Below are 21,678 nucleotides of genomic sequence, written 5' to 3'. Positions count from 1 at the left end.
AGAGAGAGAGAGAGAGAGAGAGAGATGACATGCGCGGGGGGAGAGAGAGATGACATGCGCGGGGGGATGGGGACGATCGCAATAGTGGCATAGAATGGGAACGATCGTGACAATGGCAAAGATTTTGCTTTTGAATTGTTGGAAAAAAGGCGACGACAAGGCACATGTAGGGGAAGAGACAGATGTGACGGAAGGGGGGAGAGATTTTTTGTGACAGCTGGAAGTCATTGCGCATGTAGCAGTGAACGCAAAGGCCAGGACATGGATGCAATTCTCTCTCTGTGTGTGTGTGTGTGTGTGTGTGTCATTTGTTTTCTGCCATGCGACTGCGTGCACACACATTTCTGCAAGTGGTGAATGAAGGGAAGCGGGTTCTGTGATCGTCGCAAGGAGAAGCCTCACTGCCCGAAGTGGACTCGATGCTTACGGAGTAGGTCGGTGCAAGACAGACCGAAGGGGGATAGGTTGAGGCAGCGAGGAGTGTTGTGGAGCCAGGTGCTCGCTGTTACATACCGACGAGGGAGGGAGGAGGGGGATGTAGACCATGCAACATTGAATCTCTCTCTCGCACGTGGTAGCAATGCACGTTTTTTAGGTGAAAGTGCCATCCATCATGCTCTTCAAAGAGCAGGCCTCACGATTTTAGCACGTGTTAAGCTTCAAAGCCCTTTCCAATTCTGTATTCCACCATTTTGTCATTTAAAATGAAATGGGTACCTAGGGTAAAGGGGCCAACTTAAGGCCGCCTAAGCGGCATGGAAGATTGCGAAAAATTTGCTGCACCAAACGAATCATGCAATGGCACAGTAGAAGGCCCGTGCTCATCGCTACGACCAACAAAAAGCTCAATGTGAACAGCTCATCATCGACGTTGCACAACAGCAAAACATTTTCTATGTGTAACGAAAATGGCCGTGCAAAGCAAGCCGTTGCAGGGTGAGAAGCGAGCCAATGGGCCAGCAAGGCTCGATGTGGCGATCCTACGGAGGAGGTTTGACCTCACTCAGGCTTACCACAACAACACTGGCTGCTTGATGGCTCATGACTGGTTTGTTTTGGTCTTGCTCATTGGGGTAATCGTGCCCCTCTTTCAGGGGGCGGCTTTTTAATGGCCCCTTTACCCTACAGCTAACGAAGCAGTCTAGTTTATTTTCTTTTAGGTAGTGGTAGTAGGAATCGGGCGTGATAACTAGCGTCATGGCCGTGAAGGGCGGCGCCGCCCGTTGATACGTTTGCCGTCCGTCCAATCAATTTATTTACTTTTTGCAAAGAATGCTTGGCTCGGTTCTTCCTTTCATCATCTTTCTTCACTTCTCTCACACACACACACGCGCGGATACGCGAACCCCATCAGCCGCGATGCATCAGCGGAATAGCGAGCCTCAGCAGCGGCATCAACAGCAGAAGGCCTATAACGCCGTGCCTCCTCCTCCCTCCCTCTATCCCGACTCCCGCCGCAACCCTAGCACCACGCTCAACGCGAATCCTGCCTCCAGGAGCCGGCTTAACTCTAACATCAGCCCTAACCGTAACGAAGACCCTAACCGTAACCCTAACCCCGGCAATGGAGATTTGGATAGGAGGTCTCGCCGGCGCAGCAGGGCTCGTCGTCCTCAAGAGGTAGCCACACAAGGAATGGATGCTGTGAGCTCTTCTGGGTCAAATGGTTCGGTTTCCTCCTTATTCTTCACCAGTATTTGCTCAAATTGTCTGATCTTAGCTAGTTAAGGAGGCACAGTTTGCCTGTGAAGATTGCAATCTGTCTGCAGTGGATCCTGTTTGTTCTAAAGAGGAGTGTTCTTGCCGTTTTTTTTTTTTAACAATGTAGATGTCCTGCTTAATGCTGGTGTTCTTCCTTTTGTGGAGTACTTGCTTCTACTACACCAGTTCAAAATGGGATAAGTTATCCATCTTGCAGTAGCCCTGTCTCCAAAGTGCACTAATTTTTTAAGCAGACATGTTTTCAAAGCCGTAAAATTGAAAACCATTGAGCAGGCATGCTGGCTTGTTATCCAGGGAAAGGTGGACGATAGTCTTAATTTATTTTCATTAAAGGTTTGCTCCTTATTTATAAGATGTCTGCCTGTAAATTTAGTACATTACAATACGGTGTGTGGTTTTAACTTAATTCGTGTTTATTAAATGCATCGTTCTCTTCCTGTTTATGCTACTTCGTTTGAGCTTGAGAGATTGTTATGATTTGTGTCCAGTAGAAAGGGAGATATCTGTTATCAGAGGAGATGAGTTAGCGTCATCCAGCGACATTCAAGGCAGTACTTCATTACTTCAAAGTCAGAGTCCAAATTGCATGCCCAGTCCCAATTTCAATAATGAGGGCTGCTGCACTTCACATCTATCACAGGTAGATGCATCATTCGGGACCCTGAGTGATGGTCTAAGACGATCAGTCGGCATTTGCACAACCAACAGACCCAGCATGGGCACCCCCAACAAGGCCAAATGTAAAGACATTCCCACTGCAAGACCAAAATGGAAGGACCTCAATAAAACTTTGCCATCGGCCAATGGCGATTCAAAGTCAGATAGAATGAAATACAGTCCAAAAGTTAGGTCTGATATGGTTTTCGCTTCAGATTATGCACAAGATTGCTACTGTACTGGGGTTGTTGGATCGCGCCTCTTACCTGACGAGGTTAGCACAAGCAGCTCCTACAAGGATGAACATGGATTTTCTAGCTCCATGCAAGAGTTCAAAATAAGTGGATCTCCCTCGTCACATTGCTCCACAATGAAGAATCGCTACATTCAGAAAGCCAAGAATGAGAAGGCAGCAATGTGTCAAAAGAACTGCTTCCAACCGCATTGGCCTTCTGCTAAAGTAGAGAAGGCCCTTGAGGTATGGTGTGCTGTATGCCAATTGAATTGATCATAGGTAAATAACCTCATGGCGTATTAACTGTGAACTGATGATGCAGGAAGGAGAAGCATTTCGCTGTAAGATAAGAGTAAATGCTCATATGAGAACTGAGGTACGCAGAGAGAGAGAGAGAGAGAGAGAGAGAGAGAGAGAGAGAGAGAGAGAGAGAGAGAGAGAGAGAGAGAGAGAGAGAGAGAGAGAGAGAGAGAGAGAGAGAGAGAGAGAGAGAGTCGCCCAATTAGGGTTTTCTGTGCCGTGCGCGCTGTTCCCTCCTGTTGCTGCTCGCTGCTGTGTAACATCGTGAGCTGCTGGCTGCTACCCTCTGCAACTTGTCATGCGCTGCTGCTGCTGTTTTCAGCACGTCCTTTCTGCAACCCTAATGAGTGCTGCTTCTGCTACCTGCAGGCAGAATTTGCTGCTGCAGTTTTACTGCTTTCAGCCCCCTGTGCTCAGCCTGCCTTGCAGCTTACGCTGGTTCACTTGTGTGCTGCCTACTGCACCTGGTTTTTCACTGCAGCCATCTCTAGGAACTCTTGATTGCAGCTACGTGTTGACTTTAACACATTAGGTCTTGGACATTGGCAACCTTCAGTGTCACCAGTTCGGCTTCAGCAAGTCCCCTGTGCCAACCATTTTCCTACTCTTCTGTCAGAACTGCCCCCAGCGGTAATTGTTGGTCTTACTTGAGAGTTTTGGACAGAGGGTTGGCATTTCTTAGCTACTGCAACTTTTACTCATCTCGACAGTTTTCCTTTTGCTGTGTGTCTGTGTGTGTGTGTGAGAGAGAGAGAGAGAGAGAGAGAGAGAGAGAGAGAGAGAGAGAGAGAGAGAGAGAGAGAGAGAGAGAGAGAGAGAGAGAGAGAGAGAAGAAATGAAATGAAATGTTATATTAACGTCTTCAAAAGGCCACAGTGACCTATGAGACCTGAAAGTTACAAAGTGGTGGATCTGATACAAAGTCAGAGTAACAAAATAACCTAACAACAGTACAAAACAAAGATATATACTATGGGGTCCTAAGTTGGTCGATGTGAGCCAGGCAAAAAACTAAGCAGAATAATGGGCGGCTTGTTGGGATAGCTGAATCACAAGAGATCTAGCATCGGTCGTTGGCGAATCTCATCAATTTCTTCCATGGTTAGTAGTCTGACCGGGCATCTTGTATGCCTGGCCAGCGTGCTCCGAATTTTCTGTCGTAGCCTTCGTCGATGCTATGTAGTTCTTCGCAGTCGCGGGCGCCTGGATTTCCCCAGTTCAATTGCTCGGTCAATCAATGTGCCTCTGGTGTGAGACGGGGGGGAGTTCTACTGTGGGAGTGGCTCTTGCGGCTGTCCCGTGTCTACTCTGAAGAAGTCCGTGATCCGTCTTTGAGATTGGCTAGCCTCGCCATTAATCAGGCTATCTCTGTGTCTGCGCAACTCGAGCAAGAACAAACCCAGGCATCTCTGATCTTCGTATCCCATGACTCTTGAGAGTGGTCCAAAACCCTCTCTGAACAAGCAATGGAAGCGGCCTCGTATCTCGTAGTAGACGGGGCAGCGGCATGTATAGTGTAGCTTTGTCTCAGGTTTCATGTTACACAAGGGGCATGTCCTGTCCTCTGCTGGTACTCCGCTGTATCTCCCAGTCTCAATCGGCAACTGGTGAGAAGATGTGCGTAACTGGCCAATAGCACATCGTATCCCATGAAACAAGTGGTTATCCATGTATCTGGGTCTCGCCACAAAACCATCTTCCGTAAGTTGGAGACGGTGGTCTTTGTAAAAAGCCATCTTCGTGCCCAATTCCTGTGCTGGTTGTATCCCTGTCCTTCTGGTGTCTAGCTGGGTCAGGTCTTGGCGGATGAGCTTGGTGATCTCTAACTATGTAAGAGTGAGAGATGGTGCATCCAATGAGTACTGGAAAGGTGGCAGCCTGTCTATGCTGAACCCATGTGCCTGAAACCATGATGTCATCTCCCCATACCAGCATGTTGTATCTCCTTGTATGGCTAGCTGTCGAGAGGATTCAAGTGCTATGCGAGCATATCTGTCTCTAGGAAGTGCCCATGTGCGGTTTATGAAGGAGACCGATCTGGTGAGCGTCTCCACCACAAGTGGGGGGGCCGCTAGCTCTGCTCGGATAATGGCCCGTGGTACTAACGCCTTGGCTCTAATGAGCCGCGGGATCATAGAGACGAGAGGTTTCTCCATGTTCCCCCATCCGTCTGAGCGACCCGGCCTCCTGTGGTGATCCAGTGAAGGTCCCCATATCTCGGTTCCATAGAGCAACGCTGAAGCCACCAAGGTGTCAAAGAGCTAGAGCTTCGTCCGGGGCTCCTGAAACTGAACCTGCGAACACATCCTCTCCAATCTACCCATTGTTGCGTGGGCTCTAGTAAGTTTGGTCTCTGTTGCTCTTCTGAGTGAGAATGCAGGTCCGCTAAAACCACTCCAAGGTAAGTGTAAGCGTCTATGTACTCCACAGTCTCCTGGCCATATGTGAATGTAGGTGCTGACCTCCTGATCCACTGTGGGGTGGTATTAAACACCATAACCTTGGTTTTACCGAGGCTGACAGACAAACCACTTTCGTGGGCAAACGTATGCAAAGCATCCAATTGACGTTGCATTCCTTCTCGGGATTTGGAGATCAACACTATGTCATCAGCATATAACAAAAGTGGAATCCATGTCCCTGCCAACTTAGCACCTTTATTCCCATCGCTGTCAATGTAGTCAGAGACCTCATCCACATACATACCGAAAAGAGTAGGAGAGAGCGGGCAGCCCTGCTTCACTCCAATAGTGGAGTAAACCGGTGTAGAAAGTCCATCCGGGGTGCGTACATGCCCTACTACTGATCTGTACAATGCCATGATCCCCCAAATGAGTTCTGTGGGTACTCCCATTTCCTGTAGTCTGCGCATCAGTCTAGCTCTGGGTACCGTGTCGAAAGCTTTGCGGAAGTCCACAAAGCTACAATAGATCCGTCTCCCATGAGATCTGCCTTCTTCGATGATGGCCCTGAGTGTTAGGATATGGTCAAGAGTAGAGAAGCCTCACCTGAATCCTGCCTGCCCAGTGCACGTATCCCTTCCCTCTCTGCCCATCTACTTAGCTGTTGCTCCAGAATGGATGCATACAACCGTGCCAGTGTGTGCCCATTCATAATAGTGCGGTAATTTCGAGGCTCCATGGGGTCTCCTAATCTGAAGATAGGTACGATCGTAGATAGGCTCCAAGAGTCTGGTAGGCCCTCACACATGGCCCGGTTAAACATAACTGCTAGAAGCTCTGCTGGTAGGTCTTTGGCATGCATGAAATGCTCAGCGACTAGGCCATCATGATCATATGCTCTCCTAGTCTTCATCCTGTCAATGGCTTTCTTCACCATCTCAGCGGCGGTGAAAAAGACACATGCGTGTGGGCATGGATCGGGGGGGTTGGGGAGGGCCGGCTGCCCGGGTATTGTGTACAAAGATGATGCGTACTGCCCCCAGGTCTCTGTGGAGGAAATAGCAGGGGGGGGGGGGGGGGACTGCTCATGAAAGAGCCGCCATGCCTCACGCGAGTCCTGACTCAAGAATTGCTGATATAGATCCTGCTCGAGTCGAGCCAAAAAAGCCCTCTTCTTCCGCCGCACCAGGCGTCGGAAGTCAATTTGTGACTGTCTGTGAGTGACGTCCCCCAACAACACCTCCCTCTAAAGTCTGGCTCTAGTCTGGCGGCACTCCTCATCGTACCAACTGTTCTGAGGCATGCTCCCTGATCGGCGGCTCTGCTGAGGCTGGGTGTGTAGGTATGCTTCTGCTCTTGCCCCATGTAATGTCTGTGTCAGTATAGTAGTTAGCTCTTCCAGAGGTCGCCCTGGGTCCTCAGTGCATAGGCGTCTGTAGATTCCGTCCATGTATACAGAGTCCGTCTCCCTTGTGAATGTGTAGCGAGTAGGGGCTGCTACTCGTGGCCTGTGTGCTGCACTGAAATGGAAGGAGATGGTCATCGACACCAGAGCATGATCCACCGCCACCCCGACCGGTCTGGGCCCAACTGTGAGATCCTCGATACTAGAGATGAGATTCGGTTGTGCCATGACATAGTCCACCGTGCTGGCTCCATGTCTGTGTGGGAAGCATGTAAAACCTCCCGAAACAGGAAATCTCTGCAGGCCGTTCAAGATGACCAATCCATGTGCAGTACCCATGTCTATCAGGTGTCGCCCATACTCAGTACATTCCACATCGTGTGATAGTTTGGAAAGGCCCGTCTCCGCCACATCTATCTCTCTTAGCATCTCCTCTGAAGTATCATAAAACACTGCCTAGTGATGGGCAGTCCTAGCATTGAAGTTCCCTAGGATGATAATGTCATCGTCCCTAGAGAACTCCCATATGTCATCATCCAAAATAGAGAAAGGGGACTGTCCTCTGGGTGATGCATAAACTGATGTACTCGGGGGAAAGTAGCAAATAGCTAGATAGAGGTATCTGCCTGTCTCTGCTTTCAGTCTCACCCACATGTACCTAGCTTGCTCGTCCCTGCGGGCTATATGTATCAGTGGCTGCAGATCCTCTCTAAATAACACTGCCACTCCCCTTGAGCGCCGCCCTCTGTGCTCTGAGCGTGTCTCCTGTCTGTAGACTGTCTCCCACCTGTATCCACTGATGTGAGGCATGGATTGCCCTGGGGCTTGGTGTGTCTCAGAGTAAAAGATGATGTCTCTTCTAGTAAAGCTATCCTCAAAGGCACCCACATCAAGACGCATAGATCCATTACAGTTCCATGCAGCCACTTTGAGTGTGGTCCCATAAGTCTCGCACGGTCATGTGGAGCGTCGTTCTAGTATTACCACTTTTCCGTCTCGATAAAAAGCGATCTTGCCTTTTTCCCTTGCGGCTCTAATCTCCGGCATTACTTCCTGCATATGAGCGATCTGCGAGAGGGTGAGACCATCCCCGAGAAAGATGCCAGTCTCTTTAAGAGTTGGTCTTTTCTTCAAGAATGACTTCTTTGCTTCCATGGAGGGAAAACGGAGGATGAGTGCTCTTTCTTTTGAGGTTTCTCCACTGCTTCCATTTTTCTTTATGTTGCCCACTCTCCATGCCCTTGTGTGCGTCGGCTCATGAATCCCCATCAGGGCTGTGAGTTCTTTTACTTCTTCGTCCACATTGCCTTTGTCTTTAAGACCGCAAATTCTCACATGTAAAGCGCGCACCCGTCTTCTTTGCTCCTCCTCTAGTGTCTCATTAATGATGTTGTTGGGTGTGGACATGGGCGTTATCTCCTTGCCTTTTCCTTTCTTGGCCACCTTGATCCATTTCTCAGCTTTGTCCGCCTTCTGTTGAGTTTTGGTAAGAACATCCACCCAAGAAGTCGGCATTTCTTTATGCTGCTCTTCTCCTTCTTTAATGGCTCGTACTTGCTCCTTTATCGTGTTGATTTCTTTGATTATTGAGGGTTGCAGTTCGCCCTCTTCCAGTGTGTTTCTTGATCGTGCTTCGGCGAGCTCTTTCTTGAGTGACGCGATCTCTTCCTCTTGGGTCGTCACTCGGTCTTCCAGCGTGCTTATCTTGCTCTCTTTGGTCAGTACGCGTCCTTCGAGTATGTTTATCGTGCCCCAGAGGTTGCGGTTCATCTTGGTCATGATCTCCGTCATCTCCTCTTTGCATTTTTGAATGGCATCCTCTAGGGGGTCGGCTTTATCGTTCATCTTCCTCATGCTTGATCGCTGTCCGCAAGGGAGTTAGGTGTACGTGTGCACCCACCCTAGCAGCGGGCGCGGCGGTGGGAGTCATTGGATGTACGTGTGCACCCACACTGAGGGCGATCGCGACGAGTGGTGGAGCGCGAGGCGGCGTGGCCAGGTGCCCTCAATATGCTCAGCTGTGTGTCTGTGTGTGTCTTGAAAACAAAAGTGAAGGAGAAGAGGGGGGGGGGGGGGGGGGCGGAGGGAGAGGGGGAGGGGGAGTATGGTATAAATGAAATGAAATGTTATCTGAAAGTCTTCAAAAGGCCATAATGACCTATAAGGTCCGAAAGTTACATAGAGAGAGAGAGAGAGAGAGAGAGAGAGAGAGAGAGAGAGAGAGAGAGAGAGAGAGAGAGGCAGCACAATAGAGAAGAGTTAAAGAACGATAGAGTTAAAAGCAGCACGATAGAGAAAAGTTAAAACGATAGAGTTAAGTTAGTAGGATGAAAAATTAAAAAATTGAAAAAGGGGGGCGCGATAGATAGGTTGAAAAGGGGGGGGGGGGGGGGGGGGCATAGATAGGTTGAAAAATTAAAAAAGGGGGCGGGCGCGATAGACAGAGGAGGGGGGGCGCGATAGACAGAGGGAGCCGGGGGGGGGGGGCAGCGCGATAGAGAGGGGGAGCGGGGCGGGCAGCGAGAGAGAGAGAGGGAGTGAGGGAGCGGGGTTGCAGAGGGTGCGGTTGCGCAGGGGCAACAGGTCCGAGGCGAGCGAGGGAGCGGGAGCGCAGGGCATGGGGTGCAGGGGAGCAGCCGCAGTGTGCGTAGCAGCAGCACACAGAGAGAGAGAGAGAGAGAGAGAGAGAGAGAGAGAGAGAGAGAGAGAGAGAGAGAGAGAGAGAGAGAGAGAGAGAGAGAGAGAGAGAGAGAGAGAGAGAGAGAGAAATGAAATGAAATGTTATATTAACGTCTTCAAAAGGCCATAATGACCTATGAGACCCGAAAGTTACAAAGTGGTGGATCTGATACAAAGTCAGAGTAACAAAATAACCTAACAACAGTACAAAACAAAGATATATACTATGGGGTCCTAAGTTGATCGATATGAACCAAGCAAAAGACTAAGAAAAAAATGGGCGGCTTGTTGGGATAGCTGAATCACAAGAGATCTAGCATCGATCGTTGGCGAATCTCATCAATTTCCTCCATGGTTAGTAGTCTGACCGGGTGTCGTGCATGCTTGGCCAGCGTGCTCCGAATTTTCTGTCGTAGCCTCCGTCGATGCTGTGTAGTTCTTCGCACTCGCGGGCGCCTGGATTTTCCCAGTTCAATCGCTCGGTCAATCAATGTGCCTCTGGTGTGAGACGAGGGGGAGCTTTGTTGTGGGAGTGGCTCTTGCGACTGTGTCGTGTCTGCTTTGAAGAAGTCTGTGATCCGTCTTTGAGACTGGCTAGCCTCGCCATTCATCAGGCTATCTCTGTGTCTGCGCAGCTCGAGCAAGAACAAACCCAGGCATCTCTGATCTTCGTATCCCATGACTCTTGAGAGTGGTCCAAAACCCTCTCTGAACAAGCAATGGAAGCGGCCTCGTATCTCGTAGTAGACGGGGCAGCGGCATGTATAGTGTAGCTCTGTCTCAGGTTCCATGTTACACAAGGGGCATGTCCTGTCCTCTGCTGGTACTCCGCTGTATCTCCCAGTCTCAATCCGCAACTGGTGAGAAGATGTGCGTAACTGGCCAATAGCACATCGTATCCCATGAGACAAGTGGTTATCCATGTATCTGGGTCTCGCCACAAAACCATCTTCCGTAAGCTGGAGAAGGTGGTCTTTGTAAAAAGCCATCTTCGTGCCCAATTCCTGTGCTGGTTGTATCCCTGTCCTTCTGGTGTCTAGCTGGGTCAGGTCTTGGCGTATGAGCTTGGTGATCTCTGACTGTGTAAGGGTGAGAGATGGTGCATCCAATGAGTAATGGAATGGTGGTAGCCGGTCTATGCTGAACCCATGTGCCTGAAACCATGATGTCATCTCCCCATACCAGCATGTTGTATCTCCTTGTATGGCTAGCTGTCGAGAGGATTCAAGTGCTATGCGAGCATATCTGTCTCTAGGAAGTGCCCATGTGCGGTTTATGAAGGAGACCGATCTGGTGAGCGCCTCCACCACAAGTGGGGGGGGGGCCGCTAGCTCTGCTCGGATAATGGCCCGTGGTACTGATGCCTTGGCTCTAATGAGCCGCGAGATCATAGAGACGAGAGGTTTCTCCATGTTCCCCCATCCGTCTGAGCGACCAGTCCTCCCGTGGTGATCCAGTGAAGGTCCCCATATCTCGGTTCCATAGAGCAATGCTGAAGCCACCAAGGTGTCAAAGAGCCAGAGCTTCGTCCGGGGCTCCTGAAACTGAACCTGCGAACACATCCTCTCCAATCTACCCAATGCTGCGTGGGCTCTAGTAAGTCTGGTTTTTGCTGCTCTTCTGAGTGAGAATGTAGGTCCGCTAAAAACCACTCCAAGCTAAGTGTAAGCGTTTGTGTACTCCATAGTCTCCTGGCCGTATGTGAGTGTAGGTGCTGACCTCCTGATCCACTGTGGGGTGGTATTAAACACCATAACCTTGGTTTTACCGAGGTTGATAGACAAACCACTTTCGTGGGCAAACGTATGCAAAGCATCCAATTAACGTTGCATTCCCTTTGGGGATTCGGAGATCAACACTATGTCATCAGCATATAACAAAAGTGGAATCCATGTCCCTGCCAACTGAGCACCTTTATCCCCATTGCTGTCAATGTAGTCAGAAATCTCATCCACATACATACCGAAAAGAGTGGGAGAGAGCGGGCAGCCCTGCTTCACCCCAATAGTGGAGTGAACCGGTGTAGAAAGTCCCTCCGGGGTGCATACATGCCCTACTACTGATCTGTGCAATGCCATGATCCCCCAAATGAGTTCTATGGATACTCCCATTTCCTGTAGTCTGTGCATCAGTCGAGCTCTGGGTACAGTGTCGAAAGCTTTGCGGAAGTCCACAAAGCTACAATAGATCCGTCTCCCATGAGATCTGCCTTCCTCGATGATGGCCCTGAGTGTTAGGATATGGTCAAGAGTAGAGAAGCCTCTCCTGAATCCTGCTTGCCCAGTTGCAGGTATTCCTTCCCTCTCTGCCCATCTACTCAGCTGTTGCTCAAGAATGGATGCATACAACCGTGCCATTGTGTGCCCAATCATAATAGTGCGATAATTCCCAGGCTCCATGGGGTCTCCTGATTTGAAGATAGGTACGATTGTAGATAGGCTCCAAGTGTCTAGTAGGCCCTCACACATGGCACGGTTAAACATAACTGCTAGAAGCTCTGCTAGTAGTTCTTTGGCATGCATTAAATGCTCAGCTACTAGGCCCTCATGATCATATGCTCTCCCAGACTTCATCCTGTCAATGGCTTTCTTCACCATCTTAGCAGTGAAAAAGACACATGTATGTGGGCATGGGTCGGGGGGGTTGGGGAGGGGCGACTGTCCAGGTACTGTTTAGATTGTGTACAAAGATGATGCGTACTGACCCCAGGTCTCTGTGGAGGAAATAGCAGGGGGGGGGGGACTGCTCATGAAAGAGCCGCCACGCCTCACGCGAGTCTTGACTCAAGAATAGCTGATATAGATCCTGCTCGAGTCTAGCCAAAAAAGCCCTCTTCTTCCGCCGCACTAGGCGTCGGAAGTCCATCTGTGACTGTCTGTGAGTGACGTCCCCCAATAGCACCTCCCTCTGAAGTCTGGCGGCACTCCTCATCGTACCAGCTGTTCTGAGGCATGCTCCCAAATTGGCGGCCCTGCTCAGGTTGGGTGTGTGGGTATGCTTTAGCTGTTGCCTCATGTAATGTCTGTGTCAGTATAGTAGTTAGCTCTTCCAGAGGTCGCCCCGGGTCCTCAGTGCATAGGCGTCTGTAGATTCCGTCCATGTATACAGAGTCCGTCTCCCTTGTGAATGTGTAGCGAGTAGGGGCTGCTACTCGTGGCCTGTGTGCTGCACTGAAATGGAAGGAGATGGTCATTGACACCAGAGCATGATCCACCGCCACCCCGACCGGTCTGGGCCCAACTGTGAGATCCTCGATACTAGAGATAAGATTCGGTTGTGCCATGACATAGTCCACCGTGCTGGCTCCATGTCTGTGTGGGAAGCATGTAAACCCTCCCGCAGTAGGAAATCTCTGTAGGCCGTTCAAGATGGCCAATCCATGTGCAGTGCCCATGTCTATGAGGTGTCGCCCATACTCAGTATATTCCATATCGCGTGATAATCTGGAAAGGCCCGTCTCCGCCACATCTATCTCTCTTAGCATCTCCTCTGAAGTATCATAAAACACTGCCTAGTGATGGGCAGTCCTAGCATTGAAGTCCCCGAGGATGATAATGTCACCGTCCCTAGAGAACTCCCATATGTCATCATCCAAAATAGAGAAAGGGGACTGTCCTCTGGGTGGTGCATAAACTGATGTACTCGGGGGAAAGTAACAAATAGCTAGATAGAGGTATCTGCCTGTCTCTGCTTTCAGTCTCACCCACATGTACCTAGCCTGCTCGTCCCTGCGGGCTATATGTATCAGTGGCTGCAGATCCTCTCTAAATAACACTGTCACTCCTCCCGAGCCCCGCCCTTTGTGCTCTGAGCGTGTCTTTTGTCTGTAGGCTGTCTCCCACCTATATCCATTGATGTGAGGCATGGATTGCCCAGGGGCTTGGTGCGTCTCAGAGTAGATGATGTCTCTTCCAGTAAAGCTATCCTCAAAAGCACCCACATCAAGACGCATAGATCCATTGCAGTTCCAGGCAGCTACTTTGGTGGTCCCATAAGCCTCGCTCCGTCATGTGGAGCGTCGCTCAAGTATTACCACTTTTCCGTCTCGGTAAAAAGCGATCTTGCCTTTTCCCCTTGCTGCTCTAATCTCCGGCATTACTTCCTGCATATGAGCGATCTGCGAGGGTGAGATCGTCCCCAAGAAAGATGCCAGTCTCTTTAAGAGTTGGTCTTTTCTTCAAGAATGACTTCTTTGCTTCCATGGAGGGAAAACGGAGGATGAGTGCTCTTTCTTTTGAGGTTTCTCCACTGCCTCCATTTTTCTTTATGTTGCCCACTCTCCATGCCCTTGTGTGTGTCGGCTCATGAATCCCCATCAAAGCTGTGAGTTCTTTTACTTCTTCGTCCACATTGCCTTTGTCTTTAAGACCGCAAATTCTCACATGTAAAGCGCGCACCCTTCTCCTCTGCTCCTCCTCTAGTGTCTGGTTAATGATGTTGTTGGGTGTGGACGTGGGCGTTATCTCCTTGTCTTTTCCTTTCTTGGCCACCTTGATCCATTTCTCGGCTTCGTTCGCCTTCTGTTGGGTTTTGGTAAGAACATCCACCCAAGAAGTCGTCATTTCTATGTGCTGTTCTTCTCCCTCTTTGATGGCCCGTACTTGTTCCTTGATCGTGTTGATTTCTTCAATTACTGAGGGTTGCAGTTCGCCCTCTTCCAGTGTGTTTCTTGATCGGGCTTTGGCGAGTTCTTTCTTGAGTGACGTGATCTCTTCCTCTTGGGTCGTCACTCGTTCTTCTAGCGTGCTTATCTTGCTCTCTTGGATCAGCACATGTCCTTCGAGAATGTTTATTGTGCCCTAGATATTGCGGTTCATCTTGGTGATGGTCTCTGTCATTTCCTCTTTGCATGGCATCCTCTAGGGGGTCGGCTTTTTCGTTCGTCTTCCTCATGTTTGATCGTCGTCCGCAAGGGGGTTAGATGCGCGTGTGCACCAACCCTAGCAACGGGCGCGGCACTGGATGTACGTGTCCACCCACACTGGCGACGATCGCGACGAGTGGCGGAGTGTGAGGCGGTGTGGCCAGGTGCCCTCAATATGTTCAGCTGTGTGTGTGTGCGCGCACGTGCCTCGAAAACAAAAGTGAAGGGGAGAGAGAGAGAGAGAGAGAGAGAGAGAGAGAGAGAGAGAGAGAGAGAGAGAGAGAGAGAGAGAGAGAGAGAGAGAGAGGAAGGAAATGATATATTAACGTCTTCAAGAGGCCAAAATGAAGGAGAGAGAGAGAGAGAGAGAGAGAGAGAGAGAGAGAGAGAGAGAGAGAGAGGAAGGAAATGATATATTAACGTCTTCAAGAGGCCAAAATGAAGGAGAGAGAGAGAGAGAGAGAGAGAGAGAGAGAGAGAGAGAGAGAGAGAGAGAGAGAGAGAGAGAGAGAGAGGAAATGATATATTAACGTCTTCAAGAGGCCAAATTGACCTATGAGACCAATTATATACAAACTAGTGAATCTGATACTATGTTTGGGTATTAAAAAGAGATACTAAAAATGAATCTAGGAGTGCTATTAGTTGGTACTGTGTGGGATAATTGTGATCACTGATACAATGGGTGCCTAGTACAAGAGGGTGATATAGTGGGTCATGAGTCTATCCTCATCTGTACTTTGGATGTTGAGATAGTATGGCTCGGATCCTCTGGTGCAGTCTCCGTCGATTGTGTGAACCTCCTCTCCTTAGTCGCGGGTGTCTCGATCTCCCTAGCTCCAATGCTCGATCAATGAGAGTACAATGGGTGTGAGTATAAGCTGAGCTTTGCAGCGGTGGCTGCTCCTCTATCAGTCTAGTGTCTAGTGTGAAGAGATCGGTAATTTGTCTATGGGATTGTGTCTTTCAGATCTCTCCAGGTTGTTGTCTTTGCATCTGTGTAACTCAAGTAGATACAGTCCAAGGCATCTTAGTTCGTGATAGCTCATGACTCTGGACAGGGGTTCGAAGGCTTCTCTGAATAGAGTGGAAGCGACCCTTTATCTTGTAGTACATTGTGTTGACATATATAATGCATCTCCGTCTGTGGCTCTATATGGCATAGGCGACATCTTGTCGGCTGCTCATATCCCTTTGAATCTACCAATCTCAATCTCAAGCTGGCGGGAAGATGTCCGTATCTAACCAACGGCACATCGTAACCCATGAGATAGATGTGTATCCGTATAGCTGGGTCGAATCACAAACCCATCCCCTGTGAATTGGAGAAGATGCTCTTTATAGAAAACCATCGTCTTACCCAACTCTTGTGTCCATTCTATCCATGTCCTCCTGGTGTCCAACTGGGTCAGGTCCTGGCAAATGAGTCTAGTAACCTCCACCCGTGTAAGAGACAACGATGGTACCATGATGAAGCTATATATGTGGCATCTATGTATACCAGCATGATGTGTCCTTTTGTAAAGCTAATTGTCTGGAGGACTCAAGGGCCAATCTGGCATATCTATCTTTGGTAGTATCCCATAAAATGTGCATAATGGAGATTGATCTGGTAAGTGCCTCTATCTCCATGGAGGGGCTTCTAACTCCGTTCCCAAGGGCCTCTCCAGAGTCCATACCTCTCCACCCATCCTGACCTACAGAGGGTCTCTAAACGTGAGCCCCAGAGCATAGCTAAGGCTATTAAGGTATCAAAGAGCCATAGTTTTGTTCGAGGTTCTTGGAATTGAACCTGTGAAACACATTCTCTCCAATCCTCCCAAGGTTGCTTATGCTCGGGTCAGTTTGTAACGGGGACGGGATGGAAAAGAATAGACTGGACAACTTTAAGCACTTCAAATAACAACTGAACTAAAAGAGATGCACGATACAAGATGCGGAGTGGCGGAATTCCACCCCCAAGAGAGCACTGGCCCAAAACCTTGGTGCCCCTTTGGTATTTCTTCATATTGCTTGAACTCAGTACAACACCGGTACTACAATCCTTGTACCTTCACTTGGAAGCGTGCCAGAGAATGAGCCCTCTGCACATATTTAAAGGCCCTTGGTTTGAGAAGTTATCGCGGTGACAATCATCATTCGAGCCAGTAGAGCCTGCACTTGAGAGGTATTGCATGTGTGTACATTCCATTCACGCAATCTAAAGCTAATACCACATCGGCAACGGAGTGGGGGGGCCTTGAGAGGGTTGGTTGGGACCCCATTGGGTGTCATTCTTCTCTCCTCTCTCTCTCTCACTCCCTCTACACATCTCTACCACACTCTCTTTCATTTACTCTCCTTAAGGAAAAGTAAAAGGAACCATCATTCAAGCTAAAGCAATCACTAACGCAAGGAAAAGAAGTAAAGGATTTGTAGAAGTGTAAAACCTAGACTTTTGTTTGATTTCTGCTGCACCTGACATTGATATTAGAGCTTTGGAGATTTTGCACTGATCAGTCGAGGATTCATCTAGAACTTCCGTCATATGGCAATCTAGTCGAAGATCCAAGAGGAGACTCTATCTTTGAGGAGTTACTTGGTGGTTTCATGATGATGAGACATGTCACAAGACGGGCACCACGTGCCAATAGAAAAGAACAGACTGAACAGACTTTTAGCACTTCAAATAACAACTGAAATGAGAGAGAGACAACACGCGACACGGAGTTTTGGAATTCCACCCCAGAGAGTATTGGCCCCAAACCTTGGCGCCCCTTTTAGTATTTCTTTATATTGCATCAACGAAGTACAAGCCGGTACTCTAGACTCTGCACCTTCTCCAGGAATCATGCCAGCGAATGAGCCCTTAACAGATATTTAAAGGCTCTAGGCCCCAAAAGCAGTTTACATGAAAAAGCCTTCAAAACTCGAAAGCTTCTGATCCATAAGCAATGCCAAAAAGCTGCCAGCGCGATTTGTGGAATTCCGTACAACTGCCACGTCATCAGTCAACGCAAAACGCGGAGCGTCCGTACAGTTGCCACATCATCAGTTTTGCGCGCATGTGTGTGCGTGTGTATCCTGCTTTATTTTAATTCCTTTATGTCACTGGGGCCCCATCGGACGGGGTCCCCATAAGTTGGTAGGACTTCTTCTGCTACTTGTTCTTCTTAGGGTTTAGGCCCCTCGGCAAGCATCTGCAAGTTGGCTCCATTCTTTAGGGCTTTGGCATGTCAGAAGTTTGTGACATCTCCCCTTCTTGAAAGAGAGTAATGGTCTGCGATTACAGCATATCTGCAAAACAACTCAAGTTAGCTCAAAAATTTCTGAGGGTCATTCCGAGGGACAATCACTTTGCTCTTTTTGTTAAGGAGTTAGCTTCTCCTTTCGGCTCTTTTGATAAGGAGTTGGCTTCTCCTTTCGTCCAGATCGAAACTCTTGATATTTTGGCATAGTAAAATTAGCCATCACACACAGACCGCACAGATCTTCCATGGGTGTCTTGATGCATTAAAATTACATACCCAGGCAATCTCGTCCAATTAGGAATATTCAGTGGTTGGCACATCACAATGCAACACAAATGCTCACATATGCATGTTACAAGACACAACAAACAACGCCGTTGAGCACTCCCCCGAGACAAACGATCTGCGGTATGAAGCTACTCAACGACTATCTCATCACTCCCCCCGCAAATAATCCAAAAAGGTTCGGGCCATGAGCTCAGAGGACTGTACTAACTGGGCAAACCGCAGTTAGTCGCTTGGAGGTTCTAGCATACAACCAAACGCTCCCCAGGCATCAGCTTGCGAGGTTTTCTAGCATACAATGAAACGCTCCCCAGGCATCGGTCTGCGTCGTTTCGAGGTTCAAACAATACCAAAACAGTATTTCAATCACCAATCATTGAAATTAGTATTAAAACCAGAGTCAAACAATTCAAATCGGCACCAAGACAGGTTTAAAACAGATAGCCTCCATTTCAAACAAATTTCAAACAATACTTTCTTAAATAATGTATCTAACTAGAAAACAACTAGAGAGGTCATTCAGGGCTTTGTTCGGACAACTGGCTTGCCCTTCTGCATCATGGTGATGGTTCGGTTCCGTACCTGGAGAGTTGCATCATTCTTGTCGTGCCAGGGCATGCCCAAGAGAAGGTCGCGATTGCCCAACTTCATAATGTGGAAATCGGCTTTTCCATGATAATCTTGTATAGTCACTAGAAGTACACCAATGAGCGGTACCACTTTTTGAGTTTGCCTCTTGGCTAGCTCAGCTTCAATTTCTCCACCCTCTGTATCATAATCAAAGTGCATCTGCTTCAAGAATTCTGGATGGATGAAGTTCTCCATAGCTCCGGGTCAAAGAAAATAAGGGCTTTCAAGCCGTTGACTTTTCCATAAGCTTTTGCATAGTTCATTAAAACTCTCGAGGTGTATACCATAAATATCGGGTACTAATCCAATAGCCGGTCTAGCCTTCTTGGCCGAAGGTGGCCTCGGGGATTTGTCGAACGTGGGAGCAGAAGGTTGCACTGAGGACGTCGAGTCTCGCTTAGGACATGTATTGAACGTATGCCCTGTTTGGAAACATTTGAAGCATCGGCCTTCTTGTAACAAGGCATCTTGTTGACGTTGTGTCAGACGAGGCGGTTGAGGTTGGTTTTCACGAGATTCCCGAGAATTTGTTCGTTGTTGCCGGGAGTTTTGGTTAGTGGCCGGAGGTTCTTCTGTGGTAAACTCCAACTTACCTTTCATGAGCTTGTAGCTGACCGCGGCATGGTCCATAAGCTCTGTCTCCTCTTATGTAGGACCGGTGTGCTTTCAGAAAAGCACACGCCTGATGTTCTGATACCACTGTCTCAAGACGGACACCACGTGCCAATAGAAAAGAATAGACCGAACAGACGTTTAGCACTTCAATAACAACTGAACTGAGAGAGAGAGAGAGAGAGAGAGAGAGAGAGAGAGAGAGAGAGAGAGAGAGAGAGAGAGAGAGAGAGAGAGAGAGAGAGACGACACGCGACACGGAGTGGCGGAATTCCACCCCAGAGAGTATTGGCCCCAAACCTTGGCGTCCCTTTCGGTATTTCTTTATATTGCATCAACAAAGTACAAGCCGGTACTCCAAACTCTGCACCTTCTCCAGGAAGCATCCAGAGAAAGAGCCCTTAAACACATATTCAAAGGTTTAAGGCCCTAGGCCCCAAAAGCAGTTTAAATGAAAAAGCCTTCAAAACTCAAAAACTCTATTTTCGTATACATGATTTTTTTCAAAGATTCTCAAAATGAACCTAATGCTTTAGCAAAAGAAAATAAAAGCAATGGCAAAAAGTTGCCAACGCGATTTGCGGAATTCCGTACAGCTGCCACGTCATCAATCAGTGCAAAATGCGGAGCATCCGTACAGTTGCCGCGTCATCAGTTTTGCGCTCGTGTGTGAGTCCTGCTTTATTTTAATCCAATTCATTGTTGTTGGTCAGATTATGGACAGGATGTGTTCCAACAATTCATTATCTTGGAGTTTTATATTTTGGACGTGATGTGTTCACAGTTCACGAATGGGGATTATTGGACGTAGTATGGTCTACAGTTCAAAGTTTCTACAAAGGCAATCGATGCTCAAGATGGCATTACTTTCAGGTACAAAGTTGAGGACAACGAGGTGTATCCAGTAGTCCAAGGCCTTCTATTGGGGTGTCCATGGCAGCTTCTTTATCGACTTGGTCTCACTATTGATGTCCACTATGAGCTGCAGAGAGGGTGTTAAAGTTTAGGCATCTCAAGTGAACTGCTCAATGTGATCCCATTATTTAGTTTGGCTTTTAGGTATTTATTTTACTTATTTGTCAAAGTCTTGGGTAGGGCAATTTACTAGGCTTGCTATATAAGCAACCCATTGCCTCCATTGTATACACATTCAGTTATTCATCGCCAAGGTTGATTGGTTCAGGAGACTCTCTCTCTCTCTCTCTCTCTCTCTCTCTCTCTCTCTCTCTCTCTCTCGTGCTCACTTCCCTTGGTCTCTATGCTTCCACATCGTCGACTTTGACAATTACAGCATGCTGAATTCTCTATTTTTAGCCTCTAATTTGCACCAAAACACCTATTTGGTGTATCCCTAGCTTCCTCGAAGCTCCTGGGACCCATAGGCATCAAAACTGACCAAAACCCTAAACCTGCAAAAAAATCACAATAAGCTGTAATTCTCTGTTGCTCCGATTCGCCTGCTGATCGCTCGTGTGTAGTCCTCAAGCTCTCGCACTTGTAGGGCTACTTGCCCTTTGATCTAGATGAGATTTCTTGCGACGCAAGAAATCTCGTCTGAATCGTCTTGTTAGCACGTGTACTTGCTTTGAATCATTGAGTTGCTGATTCGGTACCTGTAAAGAGGCTCTTGCCTCGGCAATCAAGCATAGATTCCCCACATCTGTACATAATTTATGAATAGCCCTTGAGTTGGGTGTCACGAATATGTATTCAAAAGGGGGGGAGAGATGCATAAGAGTGGAATCATCTTGCTACTCAAGACAAAGGTGAAGGCAAGCTTTTCATTAAAGTTGTGAACTTGCACCCGCTACTCACACACACTGAAGTCACTCACAATAATCAAAATTAGCCCCCTCTCTTGCTCTACTCGATTTTGGACGCTCCCTGTTGTTGATGTGTCCTGTAGGTTGCTCCGAGGCTGCCAAGTGTCCACTTTGCCCATTTGGTTTAATTTCCTACAAACTTTTGAAGTCTCGTTGAGGGGTCTAAATGAATTCAATTGAGCCTAGCCATCCTTTTACTAGTCAGATTTCAATGTCGATCGGCCCAACCATCTCGTGACTGCCTTGTCTTGACTCTTGCGAATGAAACTCTTAGCCAACGGCCGTTTCACACTAGCCATGCAAGGTTTGGGCATTTGTGATTTTAAAAAGAGTGTCCCAAAAATTAAATAAAAATCAAGGGAAGGAAATCAACAAATAAGGTTATTGTTTGCCCCAGCCTCATGACACCCTACCTTCTATTAGTAAATGTCATGGCAAAGTCACTTATTAATGCTATATGCTTCAATGCATGTACTGTTAAGTGAGGTATGCAACTGTTGACGTGCCTGATCATGCACGTCCTTTCAGAGGCTCACAAAGTGTCAGGCTAGATTCTAAGCTAAGCTAAGACGGACGCTAAATTGTAGCAGGAGCTTGTCCACGTGGCTACCATTTGAGTTACTAGGTAGTGCTACTACTGTCGCAGAATACTAGCCTTGGTGCTGACTTTGCCTTGCGAGTAAGTACTACCACTCGAAGAGTCTCGCGTGCAAACATTGCGGGTGAAGATGAAAGGTAAGGGTGCTCAGAGGGTTCCATGTTGACGGAAGTACATGCGAGTGCGAATGTAGAAGAGGGTTAGGGATCCTTCCTCCAACTCCTTCCATAACGGCA

The 21,678-nt window shown here is 48.3% G+C and overlaps 1 protein-coding gene across 2 annotated transcripts in view; it reads left to right on the top strand.

Moving 5' to 3' along the window:
- Nucleotides 1-1,285: 1,285 nt before the first annotated feature.
- Nucleotides 1,286-21,678, top strand: part of LOC147460256 (Ribonuclease II/R family protein) — a 30,240-nt gene continuing 9,847 nt past the window's right edge. The window contains exons 1-3 of one of the 2 annotated variants that reach the window (XM_086511343.1): nt 1,286-1,666; nt 2,211-2,857; nt 2,937-2,990. In XM_086511343.1, the coding sequence (XP_086367469.1) occupies nt 1,360-1,666; nt 2,211-2,857; nt 2,937-2,990 (1,008 nt within the window). In that variant the 5' untranslated portion in view covers nt 1,286-1,359. The remainder of the gene's footprint in view (nt 1,667-2,210; nt 2,858-2,936; nt 2,991-21,678) is intronic. The other variant, XM_086511344.1, reaches the window with a different exon arrangement.

This window comes from Adiantum capillus-veneris, chromosome 4 (genome assembly GCF_014529385.1).
Source record: "Adiantum capillus-veneris isolate H3 chromosome 4, ASM1452938v2, whole genome shotgun sequence".
Classification (NCBI taxonomy): domain Eukaryota; kingdom Viridiplantae; phylum Streptophyta; class Polypodiopsida; order Polypodiales; family Pteridaceae; genus Adiantum; species Adiantum capillus-veneris.
This window is presented reverse-complemented; position numbering and strand designations above follow the sequence as displayed.